This window comes from Cydia fagiglandana, chromosome 7 (genome assembly GCF_963556715.1).
Source record: "Cydia fagiglandana chromosome 7, ilCydFagi1.1, whole genome shotgun sequence".
Classification (NCBI taxonomy): domain Eukaryota; kingdom Metazoa; phylum Arthropoda; class Insecta; order Lepidoptera; family Tortricidae; genus Cydia; species Cydia fagiglandana.
The window spans coordinates 15,446,529-15,472,809 of record NC_085938.1 but is presented as its reverse complement, the minus strand read 5'-3'; the positions used below and the strand labels follow the sequence as shown (position 1 = coordinate 15,472,809).

Here is a 26,281-nt window from a genome sequence, read left to right as displayed (position 1 = left end):
AAGTTCTCCTTTCCGTCTTATAGCTCCTTAAATGGAAACGACAATATATCACGGTTTTAACCCATATGTTAAGAGGGCGTCGAGGAGGGTAAATTTTCAGATTCTGTCAAATTACCCCATTTCACACACAAACGCAGCTCACACACACTACCTCAATTTACTGGGACAGGTCAGTGACCCCTAATGTTTTTTTAAAGGTGCTGTTTCGAGTTTAGTGTTAACTACGGACCTTCTTTGAGGAATTTAAACTGTCAAAGCTTTCCTTTGTGAGAAGACAGAGAAAAATCACTTTTTATATATAGCTTTCCTTGTTTGTTCATGTCATGTCATAGGTATGTGACGTATTAGGTAATTAATTATTTTCGTTGTTGACTTTTATTTGTATTAAGATAGGTACAAACGGCGATGCTCTTAACTGTCCATCGGTGGACCTTATGCCTTTTGTAATAAGGTTTACGAACTGTCAGTTAACAGTGTGGTCATGGGCGATGGTATGCGGTTTGTAAACATAGTCCGAATTTACCTACTCGAAAAAAGTGGACTATATCTAAAATGATCCCCTCATTAGTTATAGGGCTTGTAATATTTTTTTACAACTAAAGACGCTTATTATATTTCACTTATAACTTAATTGATAATAAGGCTTTAAAAACCTCTAATAAAATTCAGGTACTACATATACTTGGTCAAGCAGATCTTGTCAGTAGAAAAAGGCGGCAAATTTGAAAAATGTAGGCGCGAAGGGATAGCGTCTCATAGAAAATTTTAATTTCGCGCCTTTTTCTACTGACAAGATTTGCTTGACCATCTATATGTACTACATTTATACTTTTGTAAGTCAGTAAGTGATGCTTATCGGGAAATCAAAGAACTCATAATTACCTATATAAAAATAATTAAATTTACTATTTCGTCTCACGTTCAATAAGGCCCGGGGCCGGGCCTTGTCACCCGCACAGACAGAGGGCCTTTTTAGCCCAAGTACAAGTTCAAGAATAACAGAGAATATAGTAAGGATAATTTAGTTTATTTATCTCAATTATACAATTTTCACACAGGTAAAATGTACATACATTTCAGCGTGTAGGTACTTATCATATAACGATCGTTTTTGTTATAAAAAAATATTTATTTATTACACTGTGGTAAACATGAGAACAATATGTTATAATCTAGTTCCTTTTTATCCTATTCAGTTCACATACATTGTTCGTGGGTAATAAGGCCTACAAAATTTCCCTTTAGGCCTTATTATCCTTTATCTGGAATTAATTACGCCTTAAATTTAAAATGGTATACAGGGTGGAAAGATAAGTCGGGCCCTGGAGGGAGCCTTAAATCCTTAAGCTGGCTCATTTTACTTAAAGGAGACATTCCTTTATTTTTAAAAAGAAACAAAACTGCATTAAAAGTATTTTTCTTTTTTTATTCAATTTGGCTTGTCAAACGAAATCTTAAGTACTAAATATTAGATTTTATGGATATTTTGTACGACAGACGAGTGTAAGACCTAATGTTTCTTGGAGAAATGTTATCATTAACATTAACTGTACGGTCCGTACAAAGGTTAACATTTCGCCCGTCAGCACTTTCTGTCACATAGCATATACTTATTACCTATTTTAAGACAGTACATGCCCGACCGCCGCGGAGTGTATTCATTAAGCCGCTTATTGTATCAATTTATCATATTATCAATAAATCGTTATTTCGGTGGAAACTGCAGTGTTATCATTATCAACTATCATCTCAAGACTGTACGAGGCGCATCCCGTACATCTTTTTGGTCCTTCGAAAATTTGGATCAGTGCACAACCCTATACCTGGACCACGCCACGTGTCGACGCAACGTGACCAGGAGCTGTGACACTATCGCCGTGTGAAATATCAAAGCCGTCAGTATCAGCATTAAATATATCAAGCAACATATCAAGATTATCAAGATCAAATTTTAAGCAAGTTTGTGTGAACGTGAACTTTGTGCGATAGCGAATCGGTTAGGCGGCTTCCCACAAGCGGGTCTCACCGTCTGATTGAGAAGGCGCATATATCCACGAAGGACACTTAAACACAAATTTCCGACGGTCTTCGTTCGGAGTTGTATCTTCATTATCATCGGTTGTTTAGTTATCATATCAAATTATTGGCAAAACTTCTAAAATGGAGGGACTACTAAATAAACAAAATCAACTTGCCATTGCTATTGAAAAGCTCCTTATCAATTTTAAAAAAGACGGCGCTGAACGTAAGACTCCTCAAAATATCCAAAGACGTTCAGAAACTCTAGAACAATACTGGAAGGAGTTCCAGACAAATCATGTTGCTCTCTGCGAGTTTGAAAATCAAGATTATATTTACTTTTCCGAAAATCATCATGATCGAGTATCAAGCATTTATCACGAAACTCGCAACCTTTTGCAACAGTCCCTAGCTATGGAGACAAAGTCTATTATCAGGCCCGCTACTCCCCAGTTTCACTTGAAAATGGACTGGAATCACCCACCGGAAGAACAAGCCGGTACCTCAACCCCGCAATCTTCGGCACCCAAAACTATCGCTCAAAAGGCTGAACGCGGTAATCAAAGTAAGTTGGAAGAGATGTACCGTAAGCAACAAAGTAACTTCAAAGCCTTCCAACGCGCTATCAACAACACTAGATTAGAATTACTCACCGAACGGTGGGAATTCGAAGATGCTTTAAAAACCGTGCAGGCTTGGTGGACCGCCATCGACACCTTACATTGGGAAATCGACAGTGAACAAATCAACGAAAAGCCGGAATACGAAGAAACCTACAACCAGTGCGAACAAAAATACAACGATATCAAAAAACGTATCAATATCAAGATGTGGGACTCTTCGCACCGAGAAAAATCAACTCCAAAAATAGAAATACCCATCTTCAATGGAAATTATCATCAATGGACATCTTTTAAGGATTTGTTCACAGAAACCATACACAAGAACAACTCTATATCAAACGCGCAAAAAATGCAGTTCTTAAAAAGTAAGGTCAAGGGCGAGGCAGAGAAGATTATCCAGCATTTAAAAATCAGTACCGACAATTATCAAGTTTGCTGGGAAATTTTAAATCATCGCTACAACAACACCAAATTAATATTCAGTTCCCACGTCAACATCCTTCTTGGACTACCCACTATGCAACAGCAGACTGCAGTAGCAATAAAAAGGCTACACGACAACACTAAAGAATGCCTTCACGCCATACAAAATTTGGGCGTTGACACATCTACGTGGGACCCGTTAATTGTACATCTACTAGCACAAAAATTTGATGCTGACTCTCATCACGACTACGTCGAGCATGTAGCGGACCCGAGGGAGCTACCTACACTGGCTGAATTTTTATCATTCTTAGAAGCAAAATTTACTGCGCTAGAATCATCTCGGCGAAAACAAGAGCAAACGAAACCTGTTCAACATACCAACTACGAAAAAAGGTTTGGCGGCAAGCCTTCGTCTTATCAAAACCCCCGCTCCGAAGGTTATATCAAAGAAAACCGAAATTATCATTATTCGCCAAACAAGAATTATCAAGGAAATCAAGCAAAAAATCATCAATCATTTTCAAGCAACAATTTCAAGTGTCCTTGTTGCACTTATAATCATGATCTATTTCGATGCTCGAAGTTTCTAGGCATGACACCCGAGACGAAACTTGCAACAATAACAACAAAGGAAATATGTCCGAACTGCTTATACAAACATTACGGCAATCCATGTTTGTCGGAAAAACGTTGCAAGCAATGCAACGGCGAACATAATACGATACTCCACGAGGCCTTTGTCAGCAAGAAAAAGGGGGCCACAAATGAACAAAGTACATCAAAAAACGTGGTACACGGTTTCAAGATGAAGATTTGGACACTCTATTATCGACTGCCCAAATTAAGGTGCAGACAAAGGATGGATCTTATATCAAGTTTAGAGCCTTAATCGACCCAGGAAGCCAGCTAAACCTCATATCAGAAAACGCTGCCCAATTACTAGGCCTACCACGCCAAAATTACAGTGGTACGGTCTTTGGAATCGGAAAAAAGGAGAGTAGCTGCAAAGGATATACTATTATCAAGGCCGAATCTATGCATACGGATTACACATTCACCACAAAAGTTTACATAATGAACCGTCTTACCATAGACTTACCAAATGAATCATTTATCAAGCCTTTATGGCCGCATCTTGAAGGCTTACAGCTGGCAGACCCCGAGTTCAATGTCAGCAACCCCATTGACATTTTATTGGGCGCAGGTGTTTACGCAAGAATCATTTTGGGCTCTGTCCTCAGGGTAGATGACGTAACCCCCATAGCCCTGGACTCTCATCTTGGGTGGCTTCTCTGCGGTGACATGAAGTCTTATCATTGCAATATGGTTTTAAACAACATTGAAGATATCAGCAGATTTTGGGCAATAGAAGACATCGCCGAAAATTCGGACAACTTATCAACAGAAGATCAATATTGTATCAATCAATACAAATCAGAAACCACGCGCCGAGGCGACGGACGCTATGTGGTGCGATTACCCCTGAAACCGGACATTGAAGAAAAATTGGGGGAGTCAAGAAACAAGGCAGTGGCACAATTTTATCAACTTGAGAGAAAACTTATGAAAAACGAAAAATTATCGGTAGGTTACAAATCATTTATCAACGAATACTACGAACTGGGACATATGCGCGAGTGCGAAAGAGACACACAACCTAGCAACTACTTACCACATCACTGTGTGCAACGCGCTGAATCATCAACTACAGCTCTTCGTGTTGTTTATAACGCGTCAGCAGTCAGCACCCACATCGTCGGGTTACAGCTTGAATGATGAAATGTACAGTGGGCCCAATTTACAATCAGATTTATTTAAATTGATTTTAAGATGGAGGCAATACAAAATTGTCTTTCTCGCGGACATAGAAAAAATGTTTTGCCAGATATTGTGTCACGAAAAAGATCAACTTTATCAGAAAATTATTTGGAGAGATCATCCAAAACAAGCACTACGAGAATATGCATTAACGACGGTGACTTATGGCACAAAGGCCGCACCGTTTTTAGCAATGATGACTTATTATGGCCGCATCTTGAAGGCTTACAGCTGGCAGACCCCGAGTTCAATGTCAGCAACCCCATTGACATTTTATTGGGCGCAGGTGTTTACGCAAGAATCATTTTGGGCTCTGTCCTCAGGGTAGATGACGTAACCCCCATAGCCCTGGACTCTCATCTTGGGTGGCTTCTCTGCGGTGACATGAAGTCTTATCATTGCAATATGGTTTTAAACAACATTGAAGATATCAGCAGATTTTGGGCAATAGAAGACATCGCCGAAAATTCGGACAACTTATCAACAGAAGATCAATATTGTATCAATCAATACAAATCAGAAACCACGCGCCGAGGCGACGGACGCTATGTGGTACGATTACCCCTGAAACCGGACATTGAAGAAAAATTGGGGGAGTCAAGAAACAAGGCAGTGGCACAATTTTATCAACTTGAGAGAAAACTTATGAAAAACGAAAAATTATCGGTAGGTTACAAATCATTTATCAACGAATACTACGAACTGGGACATATGCGCGAGTGCGAAAGAGACACACAACCTAGCAACTACTTACCACATCACTGTGTGCAACGCGCTGAATCATCAACTACAGCTCTTCGTGTTGTTTATAACGCGTCAGCAGTCAGCACCCACATCGTCGGGTTACAGCTTGAATGATGAAATGTACAGTGGGCCCAATTTACAATCAGATTTATTTAAATTGATTTTAAGATGGAGGCAATACAAAATTGTCTTTCTCGCGGACATAGAAAAAATGTTTCGCCAGATATTGTGTCACGAAAAAGATCAACTTTATCAGAAAATTATTTGGAGAGATCATCCAAAACAAGCACTACGAGAATATGCATTAACGACGGTGACTTATGGCACAAAGGCCGCACCGTTTTTAGCAATGATGACTTTGAAACAGCTGGCCCTTGACGAAGGTCACCAATATCCTGAAGCAGCAAAAATATTGGATCAAGATTTTTACATGGACGACCTTCTAAGTGGCACGCACGATATCATATCAGCAAAGAAAATGCAAACGGATCTTATCAACCTCCTTAAAGCAGGGGGTTTCAACTTACGGAAATGGTCATCGAATAACCCCAGATTGCTAGAAGGTGTGGACACCACTAAACAACAATCATTCGATTTCAAACATCAAGAGTCGCAAAAAACCTTGGGGCTGCGATGGAACCCTCAAGACGACGAATTTACATTCCAACTTAAAATACAACCGTCGCCGACTGGTAAAACCACGAAACGCTCACTATTATCAGACATTTCGAAGATCTTCGACCCTCTAGGGTGGTTGTGCCCTACAACAACAAAACTGAAGCTATTATTTCAATCGGTCTGGAAAGAAGAAGATTTGAAATGGGACGATCAAGTATCAGAAACAATTGAAAACGAGTGGAAAAGTATCAAGCAAGACCTATATCAAATCAATCATATGAAAATCCCTAGATGGTTACAAAACGAAGGAAAGGACACGATCGAATTGCACGCCTTTTGTGATTCCTCAGAACGTGCGTATGCGTGCGTCATTTACAGTGTTATTCGAAGCGACTGTACCGGATCAAGCTCAACGCCCCCAAAGATAACCATAGTGGCTGCCAAATCTAAGCTCGTGCCAGCCAAGAAAGCTGTGTCCTTGCCCAGGCTGGAACTGAGCTCAGCGTTGCTACTTTCCAAATTATTGAAAAACGTCATGGAAAGTTTATCAAAAAATAATATCAAGCTTTTCTGTTGGACGGATTCAACCGCCGTTTTAGGGTGGTTACAAGGTGATATCAACCGATGGAAGCCGTTTGTATCAAATAGAGTACAAATTATCAAAGAAATTGCGCCTTCGGATTGCTGGCGTTACGTCAAATCTGCCGAAAATCCGGCAGACTGCGCGAGTCGCGGAATCAGCGCTACGCAGTTAAAAGAACATCCCTTGTGGTGGACAGGACCTTCCTGGCTATCTACATTTGAAGAAAACCCCCAAGAAGAGAAATATACAACCGATGAAGATATCAAAGTATCAAAACAAACAAACGTCACGACGCTACAAGGCAATAACGTCGTAAGTGACTTAATTATCAAGCACAGCAATATCAACCGTATGACGCGAGTATTAGCATGGATACTACGCGCCGTATCAACATGCAAGCCTACAGTACCTTATCTTACGGTTGCGGAATTACGAAAAGCAAGAAATATGATTATCAAACATGTGCAACAAGAATCATTTGGCGAGGATATTCACAACTTGTCTCGACATGGGCAAGTGAAATCGAGAAGTACCATTTTATCATTAAATCCCTTTTTGGACGACAATGGGCTGCTCAGAGTACGAGGAAGAATAGGAAAGGCAAATATTGACCCAAACATGAAATATCCACTTGTCATCCCTCACAAAGGTCACGTAACCGATCTTCTCATAGAAAATGCTCACAAACTGACCCTTCACGGTGGAGCTCGTCTGACCTTGAGGCAGCTCAGATATCAATTTTGGATCATAGGAGGGAATCGAGCAGTTAAAAAACATATCAACAATTGTGTCACTTGTATACGCCATAGAGCTATGAAGCAAGAACAAATCATGGGAGACTTGCCGGCGGCGCGGTGTAACCCGACACGCCCGTTTTATCACACCGGCGTTGATTATACCGGCTTTATTGACGTTAAATCAAATAAAGGCCGAGGTATAAAGACAACGAAAGGATATGTAGCAGTATTTGTGTGTATGGCGACGAAGGCCATACACCTCGAACTTGTATCAGACCTCAGCAGCTCAGCATTTTTATCAGCTCTTCGCCGAATGGCAGCGCGTCGAGGAACTCCACGGCACATTTACAGTGACCAGGGGACAAATTTTATTGGAGCAAACAAGCGACTACACGAGGAAATTATAGACTTGAAAAACACCTTGGACGCAGAGTTCTTCACGACTATATCAGAGATGGAAATTGAGTGGCATTTTAATGCCCCATCATGGCCCAGTGCAGGAGGTTTGTGGGAGGCTTCAGTAAAAAGCCTCAAGCATCATCTTCGCAGAGTCATGGGTGAACAGAAACTGACCTATGAAGAATTATCAACTCTGTTATCCCAGGTGGAAGCATGTCTTAACAGCAGACCATTGTGTGCTATCTCTGAAGACCCGGACGACTTGGATTTTCTGACGCCGTCTCACTTCTTATCAAGTGGTCCAAATTTGACAATATACGAAACCGAAAGAGACGAGCGGACGAGATGGCAACTTGTGCAAAAAATATTCTCAGACGTATGGAAGAGATGGAAATCAGAATATTTGTGTGAATTATCAAAACGAAGCAAGTGGCAAAAACCAAAAGAGAACTTAAAGGTCGGAGACATAGTTATCATTCACGATGCCAACTTGCCAGCCGGAAAGTGGGCACTTGGCAAGGTTGTGACCGTTCATCAAGGTCACGACGGATATGTACGTGTAGTATCAATCAAAACAAAGAATGGATTGCTCAGGAGACCCATTACCAAATTATCAAAACTGCCTGTTAATCAAGAAACGAAAGAAGAGTTGAAATCCGACCCCGAACCGAAAAAAGCAGAGCCCGATGTTAAAAAACGACGTCCTAAGAGAACGGGAAACTTACTGACACTTGCGCTCATGCTATTATTCGCAATAATATCACCCGTCCAGTGTGAGCACAGCCTTACGAACATAAATAAACATCAAGGAATTTATTTCGACAAGATATCAAATATGCACCTTATTCGCGACGAATGGAAGCTTATTGCTTATTACAACATGGGACCTTATTGGCAAGGACAAAAATTATTAAAAGAATATCTTCACTCATTAGAAAACATGTGTATCAAGGCAGACAAGCAATCAAAATGCGACGTTATTCTCATACAACTAAGGCACGGATTCGCGGAATTAGAGTACTACAACAGCATAATGCTAGCTCAGCAGCTCACACGCCCGGCTCGCCGCCGGCGCGGCCTTGCCAACGGAGTCGGATATGTCGCGAACACTTTGTTTGGAATACTGGACGAACGTTTCGCTCAACAATACGAAAAGGATATCAAACTTATCAGAGATAATGAGAAACACCTGGCGTTGCTGTGGAAAAATCAGACTTCAGTGGTTGAGGCTGAATATAATTTACTAAAAAGAGTGGAAGAGGCCATGGACCAGCAACATAAAATCCTTAACCGCAACTTTATCAATCTTGAAAAAGCGACCAATGTTTTGGCCAAGGAAGTTGTCGCTGTCGAAAACACAAGTGAATTTATGTTATCATCGATTATCACTAACTCAATATTGGTGAATCTAAAAAGCATTCAAGAAACATTATTAGATACTATCACCGACGTTCACCATGGACAGTTTAATTTTCACTTATTGACTCCAGCTCAGCTAAGGAAAGAGTTAAGCATAATTTCCGGCCAGTTATCAAAGGACTTAACTATTCCAATTGAAAATATACAAACAGATCTACAAGACATCTATCAATTGCTCAAGGTCAAGACAAGGATGACGCCCAAGTACCTCATATTTGAAATCAAGATTCCGTTAGCCAGCCGGGACGACTACGAAATCTACCACCTGATACCTGTTCCTCAACAGCAAAGTGAAGCAATGATCAGTATTATACCTATTTCCGAGTATGTTGCCATGAACATACAAAAGGACTCTTTCATCCCGCTCTCAGAGAAAGAAGCCGATGAGTGTAAACAATATGATATATCAAATCACATATGCCCTTTACAAAGGCCAATATATCACATGAACGAAGACGACAACTTGTGTATCAAGGATAAAAATGAGTCAAAATGCAGGAGTATCAAGCTACCTTGCATGGACAAATGGGAAAGGTTGAATAAACAAAACAATTATCTATTCTTCACCTGCGGTCATCGAACCATAAGAATCATATGTGCATCTCAAGTTACCGCCGAGCAAATAAGCGGAGCAGGCATTATTTCCCTAGGAGATGGCTGGGTCATTAAAAGCGAATCTCTCACAATATTCGCCCATAAATATCACACGAACAAGCTTAACATCCAGCCAGATTTAGTGAAGATAGTAATGCCTCCTATTAATAATATCATAAACTTATCAATACCTATACATGAAGAAAACGTTTCTAATTCGTCTATTAGCTAGGATTTCAAGAAACAGTTTATGGATATCGATCGACAAGTCGAACAAATGAAGGCTAGTGAAGCTGATATCTTAGCCACCCGATTATCAACCCATGACGTCCACCAGTACGTCCTTGTATACTTACTACTAGGCGCCGCCATAGTTAGTATTCAGCGTGTATCTATGGAAACGCTTGCGTCTTCGCTGTTCGGCGCGGATACCTCCTGTGCCCCCCAGCGACGCATCTGCGAATATCAGAATTCAGTACGTTGCCAGAGATGACAACCGAGAGGAAGCCAACCCGCACCACACGCCTAAGATCAACGCGCACCCCACAACCAACTCGAGAACTTACCTTTCAAGAGCACGGGGACTCGACAAGGCCACGTCACCCATCGTTGGAGGACGCTTCGCTGCGAGTGAATGATTTAATATTGTGTTTATTTTTATAAGTTTTATCATTTTATTGCATACTTTTGTAAGTCTACTATTTTTTGTAATTTTTTATCTTAATTTCATCTCGCGCCCGGGAGCATGTACGGTCCGTACAAAGGTTAACATTTCGCCCGTCAGCACTCTCTGTCACATAGCATATACTTATTACCTATTTTAAGACAGTACATGCCCGACCGCCGCGGAGTGTATTCATTAAGCCGCTTATTGTATCAATTTATCATATTATCAATAAATCGTTATTTCGGTGGAAACTGCAGTGTTATCATTATCAACTATCATCTCAAGACTGTACGAGGCGCATCCCGTACATTAACTGTATCGACTAGTAGAATAAACTTGCGAGTTTTTATTTTTTGGAATTTTTAGTCGGTTCGAGTCCCGGGCGAGGCAAGCGAGTTTTAGAAAATCTTTGAATGCAGTTTTGTTTCTTTTTAAAAATAAGGTATAATTAAGGTAATTTCCCTCCAGGGCCCGACTTATCTTTCCACCCTGTATATTAAATTAAGGCCTAGATTCATTTGATTGTTGGCATTTTGTTTTATAGTTTCATGTGATCCACGATGACGCGCTGATTTGGTAAATCTAACCTTTAATAACATGGCAATACAAGTCAAGGCACGCGTTTTCGTGAATGACACGATCTATACTTTGCATTTGTAATAGGTACAAGATTGTAATATAGAGTGTTTGTTACCTAACTTACTGAAACAATCGATTCCAGGTATAAGACAATTTATTCTCAGAAGAATATACATACCTATACAAACTTCACTTTTAGAATTGATTTAAATTGTACTACATCGCAAAAGCTTAGTTTGTGTTTCGTAACGATAATTGTGTTAATTTAATACCTTACCTACCTTACGATGCTCCGCAAACTCCTGCATCTTTTAATACCACTGCCTTTTGTTATCGTTGTAACTTTTGAAAATGTACAGTCTCCCACGAAAACGATCTGATAAACATTTTTAATGTTATAAACCTACAGAGTTGGGATGGCAGTAAGGCTGTCGTTCATACTACTTTATACGGGCCCGACACTATCATGAATGACAAGACTTATCATAACATTCCAACGTTTGGTCCAGTTCGGTCATGAAATTACAAAATCTCCTCAGTGAGGAGGCCTCAAACACTTATCAGTATTTTACAGTACTGCTTACAGCTATTTAATTGTTATTTTAACTACTATTATTGAATGCTGGGCCTTGTTACCCGTCGGGCCTTATATTCCTCACCTAACTTTAACCTTAAATTTCTCTGTTGCGTTTAAGAGGAAAAATAGGAAAAGCCTGATTCGTTGTAGTCTAGTTATCTGGCTTTCGAAATCACTCGGTTTTATAGCTTGAGCATCGATTTTTTTATATAAATTTTACTAAACGCTGACACTCGTTCATCTCATTTTAGGTACAACTTTGCATAAGTGTATTTATTATATTGTAAAAGATTTCAGATTTTCAAGGGTGATTCGTTGTAAACACATTCTTTGGGATAATAATGACATTTATTATAATTTTTTTTATCAAGAGATGTGAACGCTAGCGACTAAACGGTGACTGCCTTTTCCGCTGATTTTGCTCGACACAAACGATTTATAAACGGCAACTAAGCCACTAGTATTGGGTTGCCTATGATCATTTTTCCGTGAATGTACTCGTAAACCTCTATCCGTTAGTATGCGATTCATTAATGGACGCACCATCGGGACACTGTTCTTTAACAGGTAATGTTAATAATCAGTGAACATCTTTAATTACGCTCAAATGCTTAAGTTTCAGTACAGGTAAAAGTACATATGAGCTGTACTTTTAATTGTGAGTACAATCGGCATCAAATAGATAGTGACGGCCAAAGTGACCAAATATAGCTATAGGATCTAAATGTGGACGAATAAGGCCAGGTGAAGCATATAAGGCCCACCTTTATTTTAACTGAAATAGTTATATTAATAATCAGGATATTATTAACAAATCAATTCAATATAGATTTCTCATTTGTTCATGTTTCTTCATATACCAAAATAGTTATATAAATATTCCAGCGCTTTTGAAAAATACACGTTTTATAAAAAAAACCGGGCAAATGCGAGTCGGACTCGCGCACGAAGGGTTCCGTACCATAATGCAAAAAAAAAAACAAAAAAAAGCAAAAAAAAAAACGGTCACCCATCCAAGTACTGACCACTCCCGACGTTGCATAACTTTGGTCTAAAATCACGTTTGTTGTATGGGAGCCCCATTTAAATCTTTATTTTATTCTGTTTTTAGTATTTGTTGTTATAGCGGCAACAGAAATATATCATCTGTGAAAATTTCAACTGTCACTAGCTATCACGGTTCGTGAGATACAGCCTGGTGACAGATAGACGGACGGACGGACGGACGGACAGCGAAGTCTTAGTAATAGGGTCCCGTTTTACCCTTTGGGTACGGAACCCTAAAAACCATACCATGTTGGTTCGGAACCGGGCCTTGTTACTTGCACTGACAGTTGAACACTGACTTGAACAGAAGTTCAAGAATAACAGAAAATATTACCGGGCCTTATTAGCTTTTATCATGAATTAATTTCATCTTCAATTTAAAATGGTCTATAGTAAAATACGGCCTACATGAGTAATGGAAAAACAAATTGTATTTTATTTAGAAAGTACTTATATGTTGTTCATAATCTTCAGTAAGCTGACTTCTAAGAGTCTATCTATTATAATTAATGTAGATTGACAGTTTACTTAGCAAATTGTACTTTTATACCTTTAGGTTTTATGTCGGAAGTATTTCAGCCAATTTGTACTGAAACAAGCATTTGAGCGTAATTAATGATGTTTATTGATTGTTAATCTTAAATATACCTATTATGTAGGGCACTTAAATTATTTTAGCGGACCGAGCGGATATGTATGTTTGTAGACCACTTATTTATTTAAATAATTAAATTGTAATTCATTCAAAAAAAGGTTATTAAATGAGGGATATAGATACCTCACCTACCTTATTACAAAGCATTACAAAAATGTCCAAAGGCCAAAGCCACGCTGATAAGACATAAGACCTCATAAATACCTATAAATAAACGTTCACTGAAAAAACTTTAAGGCATTTCTGAAAAGTAATTATTTTTCGTTACTGAGTTATCGTTTTGCACCGAATATCAATGAAATAAAAGCACGTTGTTATTTGATAGATACATTTATATAAACATCGTCACATGAAACCAATATAGGTACTCGTAAACCATACCACTGCGATGGAAATATCGTTCTTTCAACTGATAATATAGCCACAAAAACTCGCTGAGACTGCAGGTCGAGTCTTGGTTTCAATTTCTTGATGATATATCATTGAATTAACTTTCAAAGCACGTGATAGCTCAGAATAGCAACAAAACTGGATGAAACTAAAATTTTTATTGCTGATATTATGTGAACAACATTGCTTCGTCTTCATAAATAAAATTTTAATAATTTATATTGTTTACGTTAAAATGTGAAGAAATTTGTTGATAAATTGTCTATCTAGTATATTGACATTATGTCATATATGTTTTTAAAATGACGTAATATGAATGCCAGCACAATGAAAATTTATTCCAATAAGATAAAACAAATCTTCAAACTTTTTTAATTTTTAGTGAATTAGGAAGAAACTAATTACGCTGATTTGGTTGTGTTTGTATATATTTTAAATAATTTGTTATATTTTTAAAGTATTATGACTTATGAATAAAAACAAATCAAAATTTTAATGACTCTGGATCTCCGTGTGACATTATTCATTTACCCTATTTATTTTGAACACAGTTTTTCACTGGTATCATCATTCGTATACGGACATGAATTTCTGTCAATATATATGCCAAATTGAACTGTCAATTTGGAAAAAGCATGTACGCGTCCGCTTCCAACGGCCCACAGCGGGCATCTGAGGAGAAGGAGAATTTGACAGATATGGCGGATGTATGGAAATTTTACGAAAGTTTACGTTTACGATTGAATTTCTCTGTAGCCTTTAAGAGGAAAAATAGGAAAAGCCTGATTCGTTGTAGTCTAGTTATCTGGCTTTCGAAATCACTCGATTTTGTAGCATGAGCATCGATTTTTTTATACAAATTTTACTAAACGCTGACACTCGTTCATCACGTTTTAGGTACAACTTTGCATGAGTGTATTTATTATATTGTAAAAGATTTCAAATTTTCAAGGGTGATTCGTTGTAAACACACTCTTTGGGATAATAATGATATTTATTATAATTTTTTTTATCAAGCGATGTGGACGCTAGCGACTAAACGGTGACTGCCTTTTTCGCTGATTTTGCACGACGCAGTCAACACATTCAGTACGAATCGTTTAACCTCAGGACTTTTGAATTGGCTACTCTCTCATTCGAGGTATTGCATTGACCTTAATTTGGGAGTATAGTAGGTAGTTCTTAGAGATCCTTAGTCCAATAAAGTATTATAAAGTATTGGTAATATTAATATTACCGATATATACCTATAGTGATCTTTTAATAGTCCAATAACATCACGTTTGTAAAAAATATATTTCATCTTTATGAAAAATAAATTAAAGGTGGACAGGAGCAATCAAACTTCTCACCTAAGTAAATAATGAGTTTGCAAACTTTACGTCATATACGTATTATAGTAACGGCACCAATCATGAGACATTTAAGAAATTAAGAATATTTTTGATATTTCATCGATACCTGTAAACATTCTAGCGCTTTGTGCGTTAAAAGTTAAATGTCCTTTTCGTCTTTTATGTAATCGTGTGTTTAATCATGCCGGATACTGAAATTGGTTTCAATATACATAATAAATTTCCTCCCGTCATGGCCAGTATGGTGGTATTTATTTTAAAATAATCAGAAATTGTGATACGCCCAATTTAAGCAGCTCTATGACTCTTGTTATAATAGAGTAGAGTAGTACGAGTAAATAGTTAGTGCCACGTCCATTAAGAGTGGTGTTTGTTTACTAAATGACTTTTTAAACCTAAGTACCTATATCTATGTATTATAATGTCTTTTTTTACGTTGGGGAAATGCGTTTACGCATGCCACCTGGTCCAGGGGAACCAGGGGGGATGTTCCTACATTTGTCAAATAAAATAAAAAATATTACCTTCTTGCGGAAATGCGTCGGCACGCCAGCGGGCAGCCGCGCGACGAGCCGCATAGCGTGCAGCCATTCCGCGTAGCCGCCCTCGCCCGGGCCTTCGCTGCCGGACGGCGTCAACCCGAACCGGGCGCCAGTCTCGCCCGCTGCAATCAATGCAAATGTCATCTCTACTGGCACGGGCTCCCTTTGTTTCACATAAAGTTTTAATTGTATATCATTAGTCCTAAAACTGACACCACTTTTCGGGATTATCGATTTTCGTAAGGTTATCCTATAGATAGGTTAGGTTAGCTTTGTTTTATGGGAATCCTGAGAAGTTACGCGTTTCTGTACGTACTGTACGTACCGTACTGTAATAAATGACTAACGAAAATGCGGACAAACAATACATTATGACTAAGAAAAACTTTTTGATAACAAATAGAGACCCCTACTGAACGCATTATTAGGTGCAAGTTTGAAATTACTGTAAGAATGTAGGTTCCAATTGCTTGACACGGCGGACAAAACGTCGACTGCTGGCTAAACAGGTCGAGTCGGAGATATGGGTCATACACAGACTTTAAAATAAATGTTCGTAAGTTTTCTACCAAAATTTTATTTACGTTTTATCGCTGACTGTACTTTTCTTTCGTCAACAAATACAATCGAGACAATTCTAACAAACCCAAACACAATGAGGTTGTGTTGTTTTATTGAAGAGTTCATTCAGCCATCGGCGGTCTCCATCACCAAATTAGCTCGATGGTACCATAATATTGCATTGTCACTCAACTTTCACAAGACCATATGTGAAGTTTCAACTCTATCGAATAATGGGAAGTGGATATTATTTAGCTTGCTATATTTGATTACAAACATATAGAAAACGGGACAGGTGAAACTAAATAAAAACTTATAAAAACAGCTAAGTATCGATTCCAGTTTTCCAGTAGATTACAATAAAAGGATTAGGTATATACTATACCCCGATAAGGGTTTAATCAATCAGAAAATGAGGCTTTATAGCCCTTAACTTTGGGTATGTCCTCAGGAGACATGGCCGACCAAATCACCCATACACCTACATACATACGGAGAGTTTGTACAGCTGTGCTAAAGTCTACTGACAGTAAGAGTTACTTAGTGTGGCGTCACAGCATTTGTGCGGTGTTTGATTTATTCCACGGGACTGTCCCGTATAAACGCATTTGATTTCCTGAGTTGCGACTTGTTTTTTCGGCATTTAAAGCAGGCTATTATTTTTCTGTTCATATTTTTGACCACTTGCCATAGAAAAGGAAAATCTTATACAATGCAAATCTTCAGAAAATTCGCATTTGTACGGGGCAAACGGTAGACAATTTCATGGAATGCTCCTCTATATCGGTTTGTATTCGTTTCGGCTTAGACGACTCGTCATTGGGTGGTAACATTCTGAAGTTTATTTTCTTTAACTGTACATAAAATAAAACAGATGACAGGCTCAGAGTTATTATGATTAGCTTGTTCGCCGGATTTTCAACTATTTATAACGTTTGCCCCTTTATGGCACAATCCAATTACTAGGTCTTACATTATCTACCTGATCTTAAAGTCATGGTAAGTTCGCTTCTTGGTGTACGGCCTATATCCAAAACCCTAACCATACTGGTAGAGAGGGTAGAGTAGTCATGGGTTTCATTATCGCGCTCTTTAGCCAGGGTCCCTCTGTTCTACTCATATTTTAACTAGAAAAGGTAGGTACATTAAATTTGTGCCTTTGGTGGCTGGTTGACAAAAAGCACTTGACTTGGCTGAAATTTGAGTTGTATATCTATCCATTCTCATTGCAGAAATATACATACTTTAATCCGTTGTACTCGTAAACATTTAATAGACATTTTGATTGACGCATGAATCTGACTTGGAGTTAGTTCTTGTTTTGTTATGGTGATTTACACTACTATAGTATTTCATATTGTAGACAGTAAACCTAGGTTCACGCTTAAACTGCTAAACATATTTAGATAAAATTAGGTAGGTATGGTTTGGAGATAGTATGAGGCCCGGGGAAAAGATATATGATAGTTTTTATCAATGACGATCATTAGGTATTCCACGCAGAAGAAGTCACTGGTAGAAGCTAGTAGGTAATCAATATGTGGGGTAGCTATTCGTCACATTTAGTTATTTCTATCGTTACTTTGTGATATGATAGTTTTATAAATACGTCTCTAAAAAGGTTGATGCTGAAAACATAAGACATCGTCGACGGCGTCAAAATTAATGCAAACAGCCTATTTGGCTGACACAAAGGCTATTCCGTCTAGTCTGGCTTATCCACGAAAGAATATGCTATATTGTGCGAATGCATGCACAGTTACTACCTTATCATTCTGAGAGGTCCGCGACTCGACTTAACATTCCTATTTGTTTCTGTATATCGCTGTCTGGCGGTATCGCTTGATTATTTATCATATAACTTCGTTTAACTAAAATTGTTGACATTAATGGACGGCTCCCATTTCTGTGTATAAAAAGCTTTTTGCCGCAGAGCTGCTTTTCCACGTTTATATCGTCAATTACTGGCCACTCTATAGACTAGATGGTCACACCACTCACACCATATACTAAAAATGAATTCTGTAATATTTACGAAACGAACAAAAGTTTTTTATTAAATAAGATATGGGTAAAGAACCTGCCTTTGTTAATAAGTACCTTTATACCTGACTTCGAGAACCAAGTTTTAATTAAGTACTTCGTTCATTAATTTTTACAATGTTTACATTACAGTTTCTGTAAGATATTGTATTTCACATTATAAATACTTTTTAGAGGTTGCCCTGTATGATATGACTTAATGGAAAAGTGTATAGGTAATGAAATATGTTTATACTATTGGTAAAGTCTATATCTACGACTTACCAACCAAACATTAATAACCTCACAACGTTTTTAATTCAGATTATCATAAAATTGAATTAAAATTAATTCTGAGCAGATTTAGTTTAACTAATATAAGGCTGCAACAGAAGACTGCGAGTACCAAATCAAAGATCATAATCAAGGTAAGCTTCGAATAAAAAAACTTTAAAGGCTTCAAAAGAAAAGGTCATTTCCCTATAATTCAATTTAAAAATACCTGCGCCTGCCCGCGACGAGGCAGCTAAGTTCCGGAGAGAGTTGAGGATGGCACTCATCTGTCCTGCCCAAGGTACACATTGGACAACACACGCATATCACTACACCACCAAGTCAGCGACCCACTGCAGTGTCACTGCGGACGCGACCATCCTCAACCCCGACACACCACTCCCGATATTCCCAACATTCGACACTGACAACCGGGATGGGAAATGTGAATTATCCCCCATATCTCGACAGCATTTGAGACTGCGTATTCGACCAGCTGATGCGATGTTTACTGGGAAAGTCGCGAAATAAAGCGACGGGACCGCTAGCCCTGTACCACGATAACACTTAAAATCGTCATATTGCAGGACTTGAATGCACTCTAGTAGCCTGTTTGCATGACGAGGATATGAACGGGGAGCTTCGTGGTACCTGCCACGGGCATGCGCCCTGGAGACTTGAAGCAGCGTGCTTGTGTGCGTTGTGTATCGATTTCGCGAAATGCCTGTGTACGTCAGTGTCGAGCCGTGTTAGACGCGAGGCGCCGATCTTAGAGTCAGTTTAGAAGTGCGTAATGCTATTTTAAATCTTCATGAATGAATTTGTAGTTGTAACTGTTGCCTTATACGTAGAACAGTCTCACTGTAACTTTTGGATTGGATAGAAGTACCTTCTAGCTAGCTTTATGTGATCAAAGTACGAGTACAATTAGCATGATGTATGGTAACGCTAACGATATAATTGCAAGAAATATCTATTATTCACGAGGCATTCTGCAACTTGTTTGCAAAAAAAGTTTGGGTAGATAATGTACACCAAGCCTTAAAATACCATGGCCACTTTGAGTTAATTTATATTGTGTTCATGGAATTATGCTCGCTGTACATATAGGAGAGTGTGCTCCGTCATATGACTTAAATAATTTTGTTGCATAAACAAACGATCAGGAGCAAATGCATCCTTAAGTTGGCAATATATTCTTACGTGCAATGCGATTTGCCCCTTGTCGTCGCACGAACCGCGCCAGTCACTCGCAACCTGACTAACCCACCAGATTATCTACTTCTATAGTCCACATTAAATAATGTATATAAACATAGGTGTAGTATATTTACTGATATGCCGCAGCAGCACAGTGAAGGCGGCGCACAGCCTCCTCTGTTGTCGCCGATGCCGGTCCCGCACTCGCACGCACCGCGCCAGCCGCTCGCCAGCCACTCGCAGTCTCACTTCCCACTCGATAGCCTGCTTACTTCTATAGCCCACTTAAAAATGTAGTATAGTCTATATAGTTACTGATATGCCGCAGCAGCACGGTGAAGGCGGCGCACAGCCTCTTCTGTTGTCGGCGATACCGGTCCCGCACCCGCACGCACCGCGCCAGCCGCTCGCCTGCCACTCGCAGTCTCACTTCCCACTCGATAGCCTGCTTTTGGAGCTCTTCGACATCTGCATTTTGTTAAAACAACTTTGGCTTATGCTCTGTTTTCCTAGGATAGCGGTGCCGTCATATAGCGGTGCCCCATACAAATACTACGACATCCATATTTAGCCGTATTTAGTTTGGAGACGGCCGCTATATGGCGGCACCGCTACCTATCCTAGTAAAACCGATCTTTAGGGTCAGTTGCACCAAGCCTTCTGTCACCGTGAAAGTTCGCAAAATTTTGTCATATGGAAAGTTTCATTAGTTTACTGCTGAGTGACGTTATTCAGTCCGTCAACAGTGGTTGGTGCAACCGGCCCTTAATCTTTTAACGAATGAACGATTTGTAGGCAGCAAAATGCTTAATAAATACAGTCGTGAAATGCTATGATTTGTCGCTTTCGTTATTGCTAAGTAAGTAGGTACCTACATAAAAACTTTTGTAGAGCTCACTCTACAGTTTTTCTTTTTCGGAAGTTCGGAGGAACGGGTGATGAAAACGTGTCATAAAATCACTATAATTATATTCTATATTTTATCGATTGTGAATCGACACATACCTAACCCTTCCAAGTAACTTCTCTCGAATGAGTCGTCGTGGTCGTTGCAAAGCGACTGCGAGGATGCTAGCGATGCGGCAGAAGTTGATCTAAAGTAAACAATGAGTACTTAATTAAGGTGAAGTGGGTGTGAATTTTAATTTCAATTTCACTACGCCTTATAAAACAAAGTCCCCCGCCGCGTCTGTCTGTTTGTGTGTATATATGTTCGCGATAAACTCAAAAACTACTGAACCGATTTTCATACTGTTTTCCCATATCAATAGAGCGATTGTTGAGTAAGGTTTAGGTGTATCATTTGTCACCCCGTGAGCGGGTAGTTAGTATATAAATATGTACCCGTAACTATTGAAAAAAGTCAATCAGATAAGTTTTCGTACCAAAATAAATAGCTAGTACAGTCAACAACAGAGCTATGAATACAGGCAAAGTGTCAAAAATATGTATACAGTACTTTATTGCCTGTACATTAAGGTCGTGTATACATATTTTTGGCACTTTGCCTGTATTCATAGCTCTGTTGTTGACTGTACCTAGGTAATGGTAATATGGCTGCTTCTACAAGAATCCGAGAATTACGTCGAATTTACCTTGTACGTTGTTATATCAGACAGACAAGGAACGATAAATAAAAGTCTTTCAACTAAAGCATTTTTACCCGCCGTCGAATTCAGTTAGGCATTGTGGTTAACCAGAAGTACCAGAACCTGAGCTTAGGTAGGTAATTATTATTAGGACACAAGTCTAAGAGCTCGTAAACCGTCCTACAGGAGTAGAACATAAACATTTCATTTTTTCGACAATTTATTAGTTACAGAGGGATACTAACCAATAAATTGGAATATCTGCGAGACCGAGCTTTGCTCGGAAAATATATAAACACTCAAAAATGCGCATTTTCCCAGAGATAAGACCTAGCTAGATCGATTTTTCACCACCGAAAATCCCCATATATCAAATTTCATCTAAATTGTTAGAGCCGTTTCCGAGATCGCCGAAATATATATAATATAAATAAATACAAGAGTTGCTCATTCAGACTAACATTTTGAGGTAGGTAACGAATTGACAAAATATTGCCTCGTCGTTCTCGTACACAAAGCGTAAGTACCATTAAAGAAATGTTTTTTCTTCGCCCACGCTTCCATCATCTGGAAATAAGCTTTTTATCGCTTGAACGGGTTTCGGAATTATTCCTTTTTTAGGGTTTCGTTTATTTACCAAGCCTAACGGTTTCACAAAACATCCCTAGCTAAATTACTTACCTACTTACATCCAACAACTGTTATTGATGTTTTTTCCTCACATAAGAAGCCGCAAATAAATGGGGCATTATCTATGAAAAGGGACCTTATTGTCGATGGCGCTTACGCCACAGAGCGTCGCGTGGCATAGTATTCATATCGGAGCTTCGTTAACAATGGCGTAAGCGCCATCGACAATAAGGTCCCTTTTCATAGATAACGTCACAAATTAATATTGTGTTATGGTTCATGACGATGATAAGATTTATAATGTTATATAAAATACTCTCTGTGAGACTGTGTTCTCGTACTGTTTCATACAATATACCCGTTAGGCGGCGTGTTCAAAGTGAAATATCCTAAGTGGTTACTTGTGCTTCGCGGAATTCGATTGCCCTTTTATGGAATGCCCTCAGAACAATGAATAATTTCATAATAAATTATTAGACACAGAATAAAAGGTATGCATACAATTTTTGTTAATAAATAAGTATTAGACAACGATATTGTATAATATAATATACATATACATAGGAAATATCCATGACAAGGAACAAATATCTGTGCTTACTACACAAATAAATGCCCTTACCGGGATTCCAACCCGAAAATCGGCTTCATAGGTGAGTACTTCACTACCAACTAGGCCCAGACCGGTCGTCGAAAATACGACTAGGTACAAGTACTTTATCCATCTCTTTCGTTATTCTTAGCTCGCGCTCGTTAGAATGTCGTATTGACAATGACGTATCTTTGGTTGCCATTACTTATTTTTAGGCTCTATTCCCTAGCCCTCTATTCTAACCCTCTCGCGCATGAGAGGAGGCCTGTGCTCAGCAGTGGGACGTATATAGGCTGAAATGATGATGATGATGATGAGGCTCTATTCTAAGTGACTTACGCATGGCAGTAGTCGATGGCACTGCTGGTACCCCAGCCCCGCTGGTCCGCATACAAGTCATCCAACAGATCTTGAACCAACTCTCTTACGTCCCGTTTCTGAACACAGAATGTTAACGTTGCATGAACAACTGAACAGTTATATTACTTATATTATAGCTATAGTCGGAGGATATTTTCAGGCCCCTGTACAGACACCATCTGATATATATTATCAGAGCCGCCAAGGTGCTCACAAATATTCGAACACGCCTCTATTGTCAAGGCACTAGAGTGCGTGTTCATAAAGGTACATATTTTTGAGCAACTCGGCCGCTCCGATATATTTATCTGATCCAAACTTGCTGTAAATATGAGCTTATCCATGGCTACACAGAAATAAAAAGACATGGAACCCAAAGCAAAACATTAAAGTGTACCTAATGTTAAAGGTAGGTACTTTGAAAGTTTATCGTCACTGGATTTTATTGTTATTTAGTCATATTTAGTGTTTACTCAGAGCTAATAAATTTTGCTGCAGTATTTGTAATACAAAGGCTTATACAGTCACAGACTAGCCAAAGCTAATTAGATCAAAATTGTAAACTAGGCTTTGCGTGTTTGAACTGTTTGAAGCGACAGCAAAGAACGATCTCAGGGCCGACGCCATGGAGTCTTACGCTGAGACCCTGTCTAACTTTCGCTTGGAAATGGGCCAGAATCACCCTGCGGTACACTTAGCTTTACACAATATTAATATTTATTAAATATTAATCTCAGTGCATCTTGTTCGTTCTCATATAATATTGGCGCGAGAGGAGTCTACAATAATAAATATTTAAGCCGAAATAATGTTTTAAAATCCGAAGCTCCGGAACTCTCGTAACGGCCGTAAAATTCGAAACTCTCGTCCATTCTCCTTATTAGCTTGCTTAATTAAGGTTAAAGCTCTTTATTATCATTAAATTGTACACAAAAATAATGTTGTCGTTGAGTTAATTTAAATGCAGGTTTGAAATTATAAGTTCATATTAGGATTGAGAATCTCATTAATGTTGGAAGATTAAGTTAAGATTTAGTATATTTATGCACAATAAAATCCTGATTATTTTTTTATTTAGGTATATAATGACGACCAATGGTGAGCTTTTTGTTTGAACAACGCTAACATAATAAATCGCGTTACACTATATACAACAGTCCACATTATAATTGTATTCGAAATCAATTTTTAGTATCTAAATGTATCTATAATCATAAATCATAAGCTATGCTATACTGTTGATAGGTTTTGTATATTATTAAAATTTAAATTCGTAGATAGATTCTGTGCGGAAAGAGAAGAGTCGTGAAATGTAAAGAAGCCCATAGGTAGGTACACTTCACGACTCTTCTCTCTTCGCATAGACTCTACGAGTAGAAAACTTTACTATGGATGAAACACAAATAGTAGAGTCTGTGCGGAGAAGAGGCGTAGAATGTATGGGCTCCCTTACATTCCACGACTCTTCTCTTTTCGAACACACTCTACCTACCGTACCTAACCGTAAGTTTGCTAAACATCTAATCCATTATTTTTCTAAATAAGTTCAGGAAGTTTACAGCACATATATTTACCTGTTGCGAATAGTTTGTGATTGGCGGAGGAGGAGGCACCACAGAAGGTCTTCTGCTATAATTTATCTTGGGTACAATTATTTGCTTCGGCTTCTCCTTTTTCTGCGGTTCCGTATCCAAGGGTGTGAAGTCCAATTCGATTTTCACCACTTTCAAATTTATGGGTTGCTGTACACTAATAGTTCTCATTTTTTAAAATTTGTTACGCACTTAATTATGTAATTATTTGTTTATTTCAACTTCCACTTTGTTATTTTGTCAACATTTGAACGTAACCGTCAAATCGTGATCCATAGACAATAGAAGATTGGCAAATTTCTCTATGAAATTAGAAATCTTAGGTTGTTTACACTTTAATCTCGAGTTGATTAATATTGAAATCAAATGAGCAGTTAGTTGGATGAGTGAGTAAGATCGATTGTTGGCGCAGCGGCGCGGGAGGCGCGATAGCACCCACTCGCAGCCGGGAGTCCCGATACCGCTGATAACGACTAATTTATTCAGCTGAATGCATGCCCAATGAGCTAAAGGCCATCGGACTCTGAACTACTCGTTATTTTTCATGGTTTTAAACAAAACTCGTGCTGTAGAGTCAGATCAAAAAAAGTCTGCAGCGGATGTGAGAGCCCACGTAGTGCATGTGTTATTTTAAACGTCAAACTTTTATGAAATTATGACGCATAAAATAACACTTACACTGCGTACCGTTGCAGACTTTTCTTGGTCCGACTCTACCACTTACCCTCTATCTCCGGTATAGAACTCTTTATGCAGAAACAGAATGGGTTTGATTTATCGGGAGTATGAGCGTGCCTGAGTCCTGAATCAACACTGATTCTCATGAGGAGGACTGGTTACTATATTAAATACTAATTACATACAATAATGGTCACTGGTTAATCTGATCCATATTTAATATAAAGTTGTAAGTCAATGTTTCTTCGCAAGTAGTCAGGTATTTATTTTAATAATTTAAGCATTGAAATCATGTACAACATTATAAGTATATAAGGTACACATATGTGAACCCGGACAGGCTATAGCAAGATTCAATTTATTATGCGCTGCGCTTTGCACTTGGATACCTACCTACAGATAAAAATACTTGTTTTGTCGACTTAATTTCAGCGATATGGAGCTTGAATTTGCAATGAAAACTCATCAAAGCGTATCGTTGACGGCGAAGTTGTTGAATAATTAAGTACTCAGTGTTATTCAACCGCCTGAAATTTTTTAAGTAAATAAATAAATAAATAATAAATAAATATTATAGGACATTTTTACACAAATTGACTAAGCCCCACAGTAAGCTCAAGAAGGCTTGTGTTGTGGGTACTCAGACAACGATATATACATATAATATATAAATACTTAAATACATAGAAAACAACCATGACTCAGGAACAAATATCTGTATCATCATACAAATAAATGCCCTTACCAGGATTCGAACCCGGGACCATCGGCTTCATAGGCAGGGTCACTACCCACTAGGCCCGACCGGTCGTTAAGTGCCTTATTATATCAACTACTAGTCACGTGCCTAATATGTACCTATTATATTTTACTCATTAATATTAGTTATAATTAAAACAAATATTATTTTTGCAATTCATCGCGTGCATTGGTAATACCTACACCAATTCGGTATAAGATTATTAGGCAAGTGTGTACAACTGTAACTTATT

The 26,281-nt window shown here is 38.6% G+C and overlaps 2 protein-coding genes across 3 annotated transcripts in view; both read right to left on the bottom strand.

The window, feature by feature from the left end:
• The window catches only part of LOC134665986 (uncharacterized), a 43,546-nt gene extending 18,740 nt beyond the window's left edge, over positions 1–24,806 (bottom strand). The window contains exons 1-5 of one of the 2 annotated variants that reach the window (XM_063523048.1): positions 24,594–24,806; positions 22,999–23,096; positions 20,854–20,942; positions 20,164–20,316; positions 15,775–15,914 (exon numbers count right to left, since the gene is read on the bottom strand). In XM_063523048.1, coding sequence (XP_063379118.1) covers positions 15,775–15,914; positions 20,164–20,316; positions 20,854–20,942; positions 22,999–23,096; positions 24,594–24,782 — 669 coding nt within the window. In that variant the 5' untranslated portion in view covers positions 24,783–24,806. Of the gene's footprint in view, positions 1–15,774; positions 15,915–18,877; positions 19,260–20,163; positions 20,317–20,853; positions 20,943–22,998; positions 23,097–24,593 lie in introns of those variants that run through there. The other variant, XM_063523046.1, reaches the window with a different exon arrangement.
• LOC134665995 (carboxypeptidase E-like) overlaps positions 17,769–26,281 on the bottom strand; it is a 219,715-nt gene continuing 211,202 nt past the window's right edge. The window contains exon 10 of the mRNA XM_063523062.1: positions 17,769–17,778. The gene's annotated coding sequence lies outside the window, so the exon portion shown is untranslated. The remainder of the gene's footprint in view (positions 17,779–26,281) is intronic.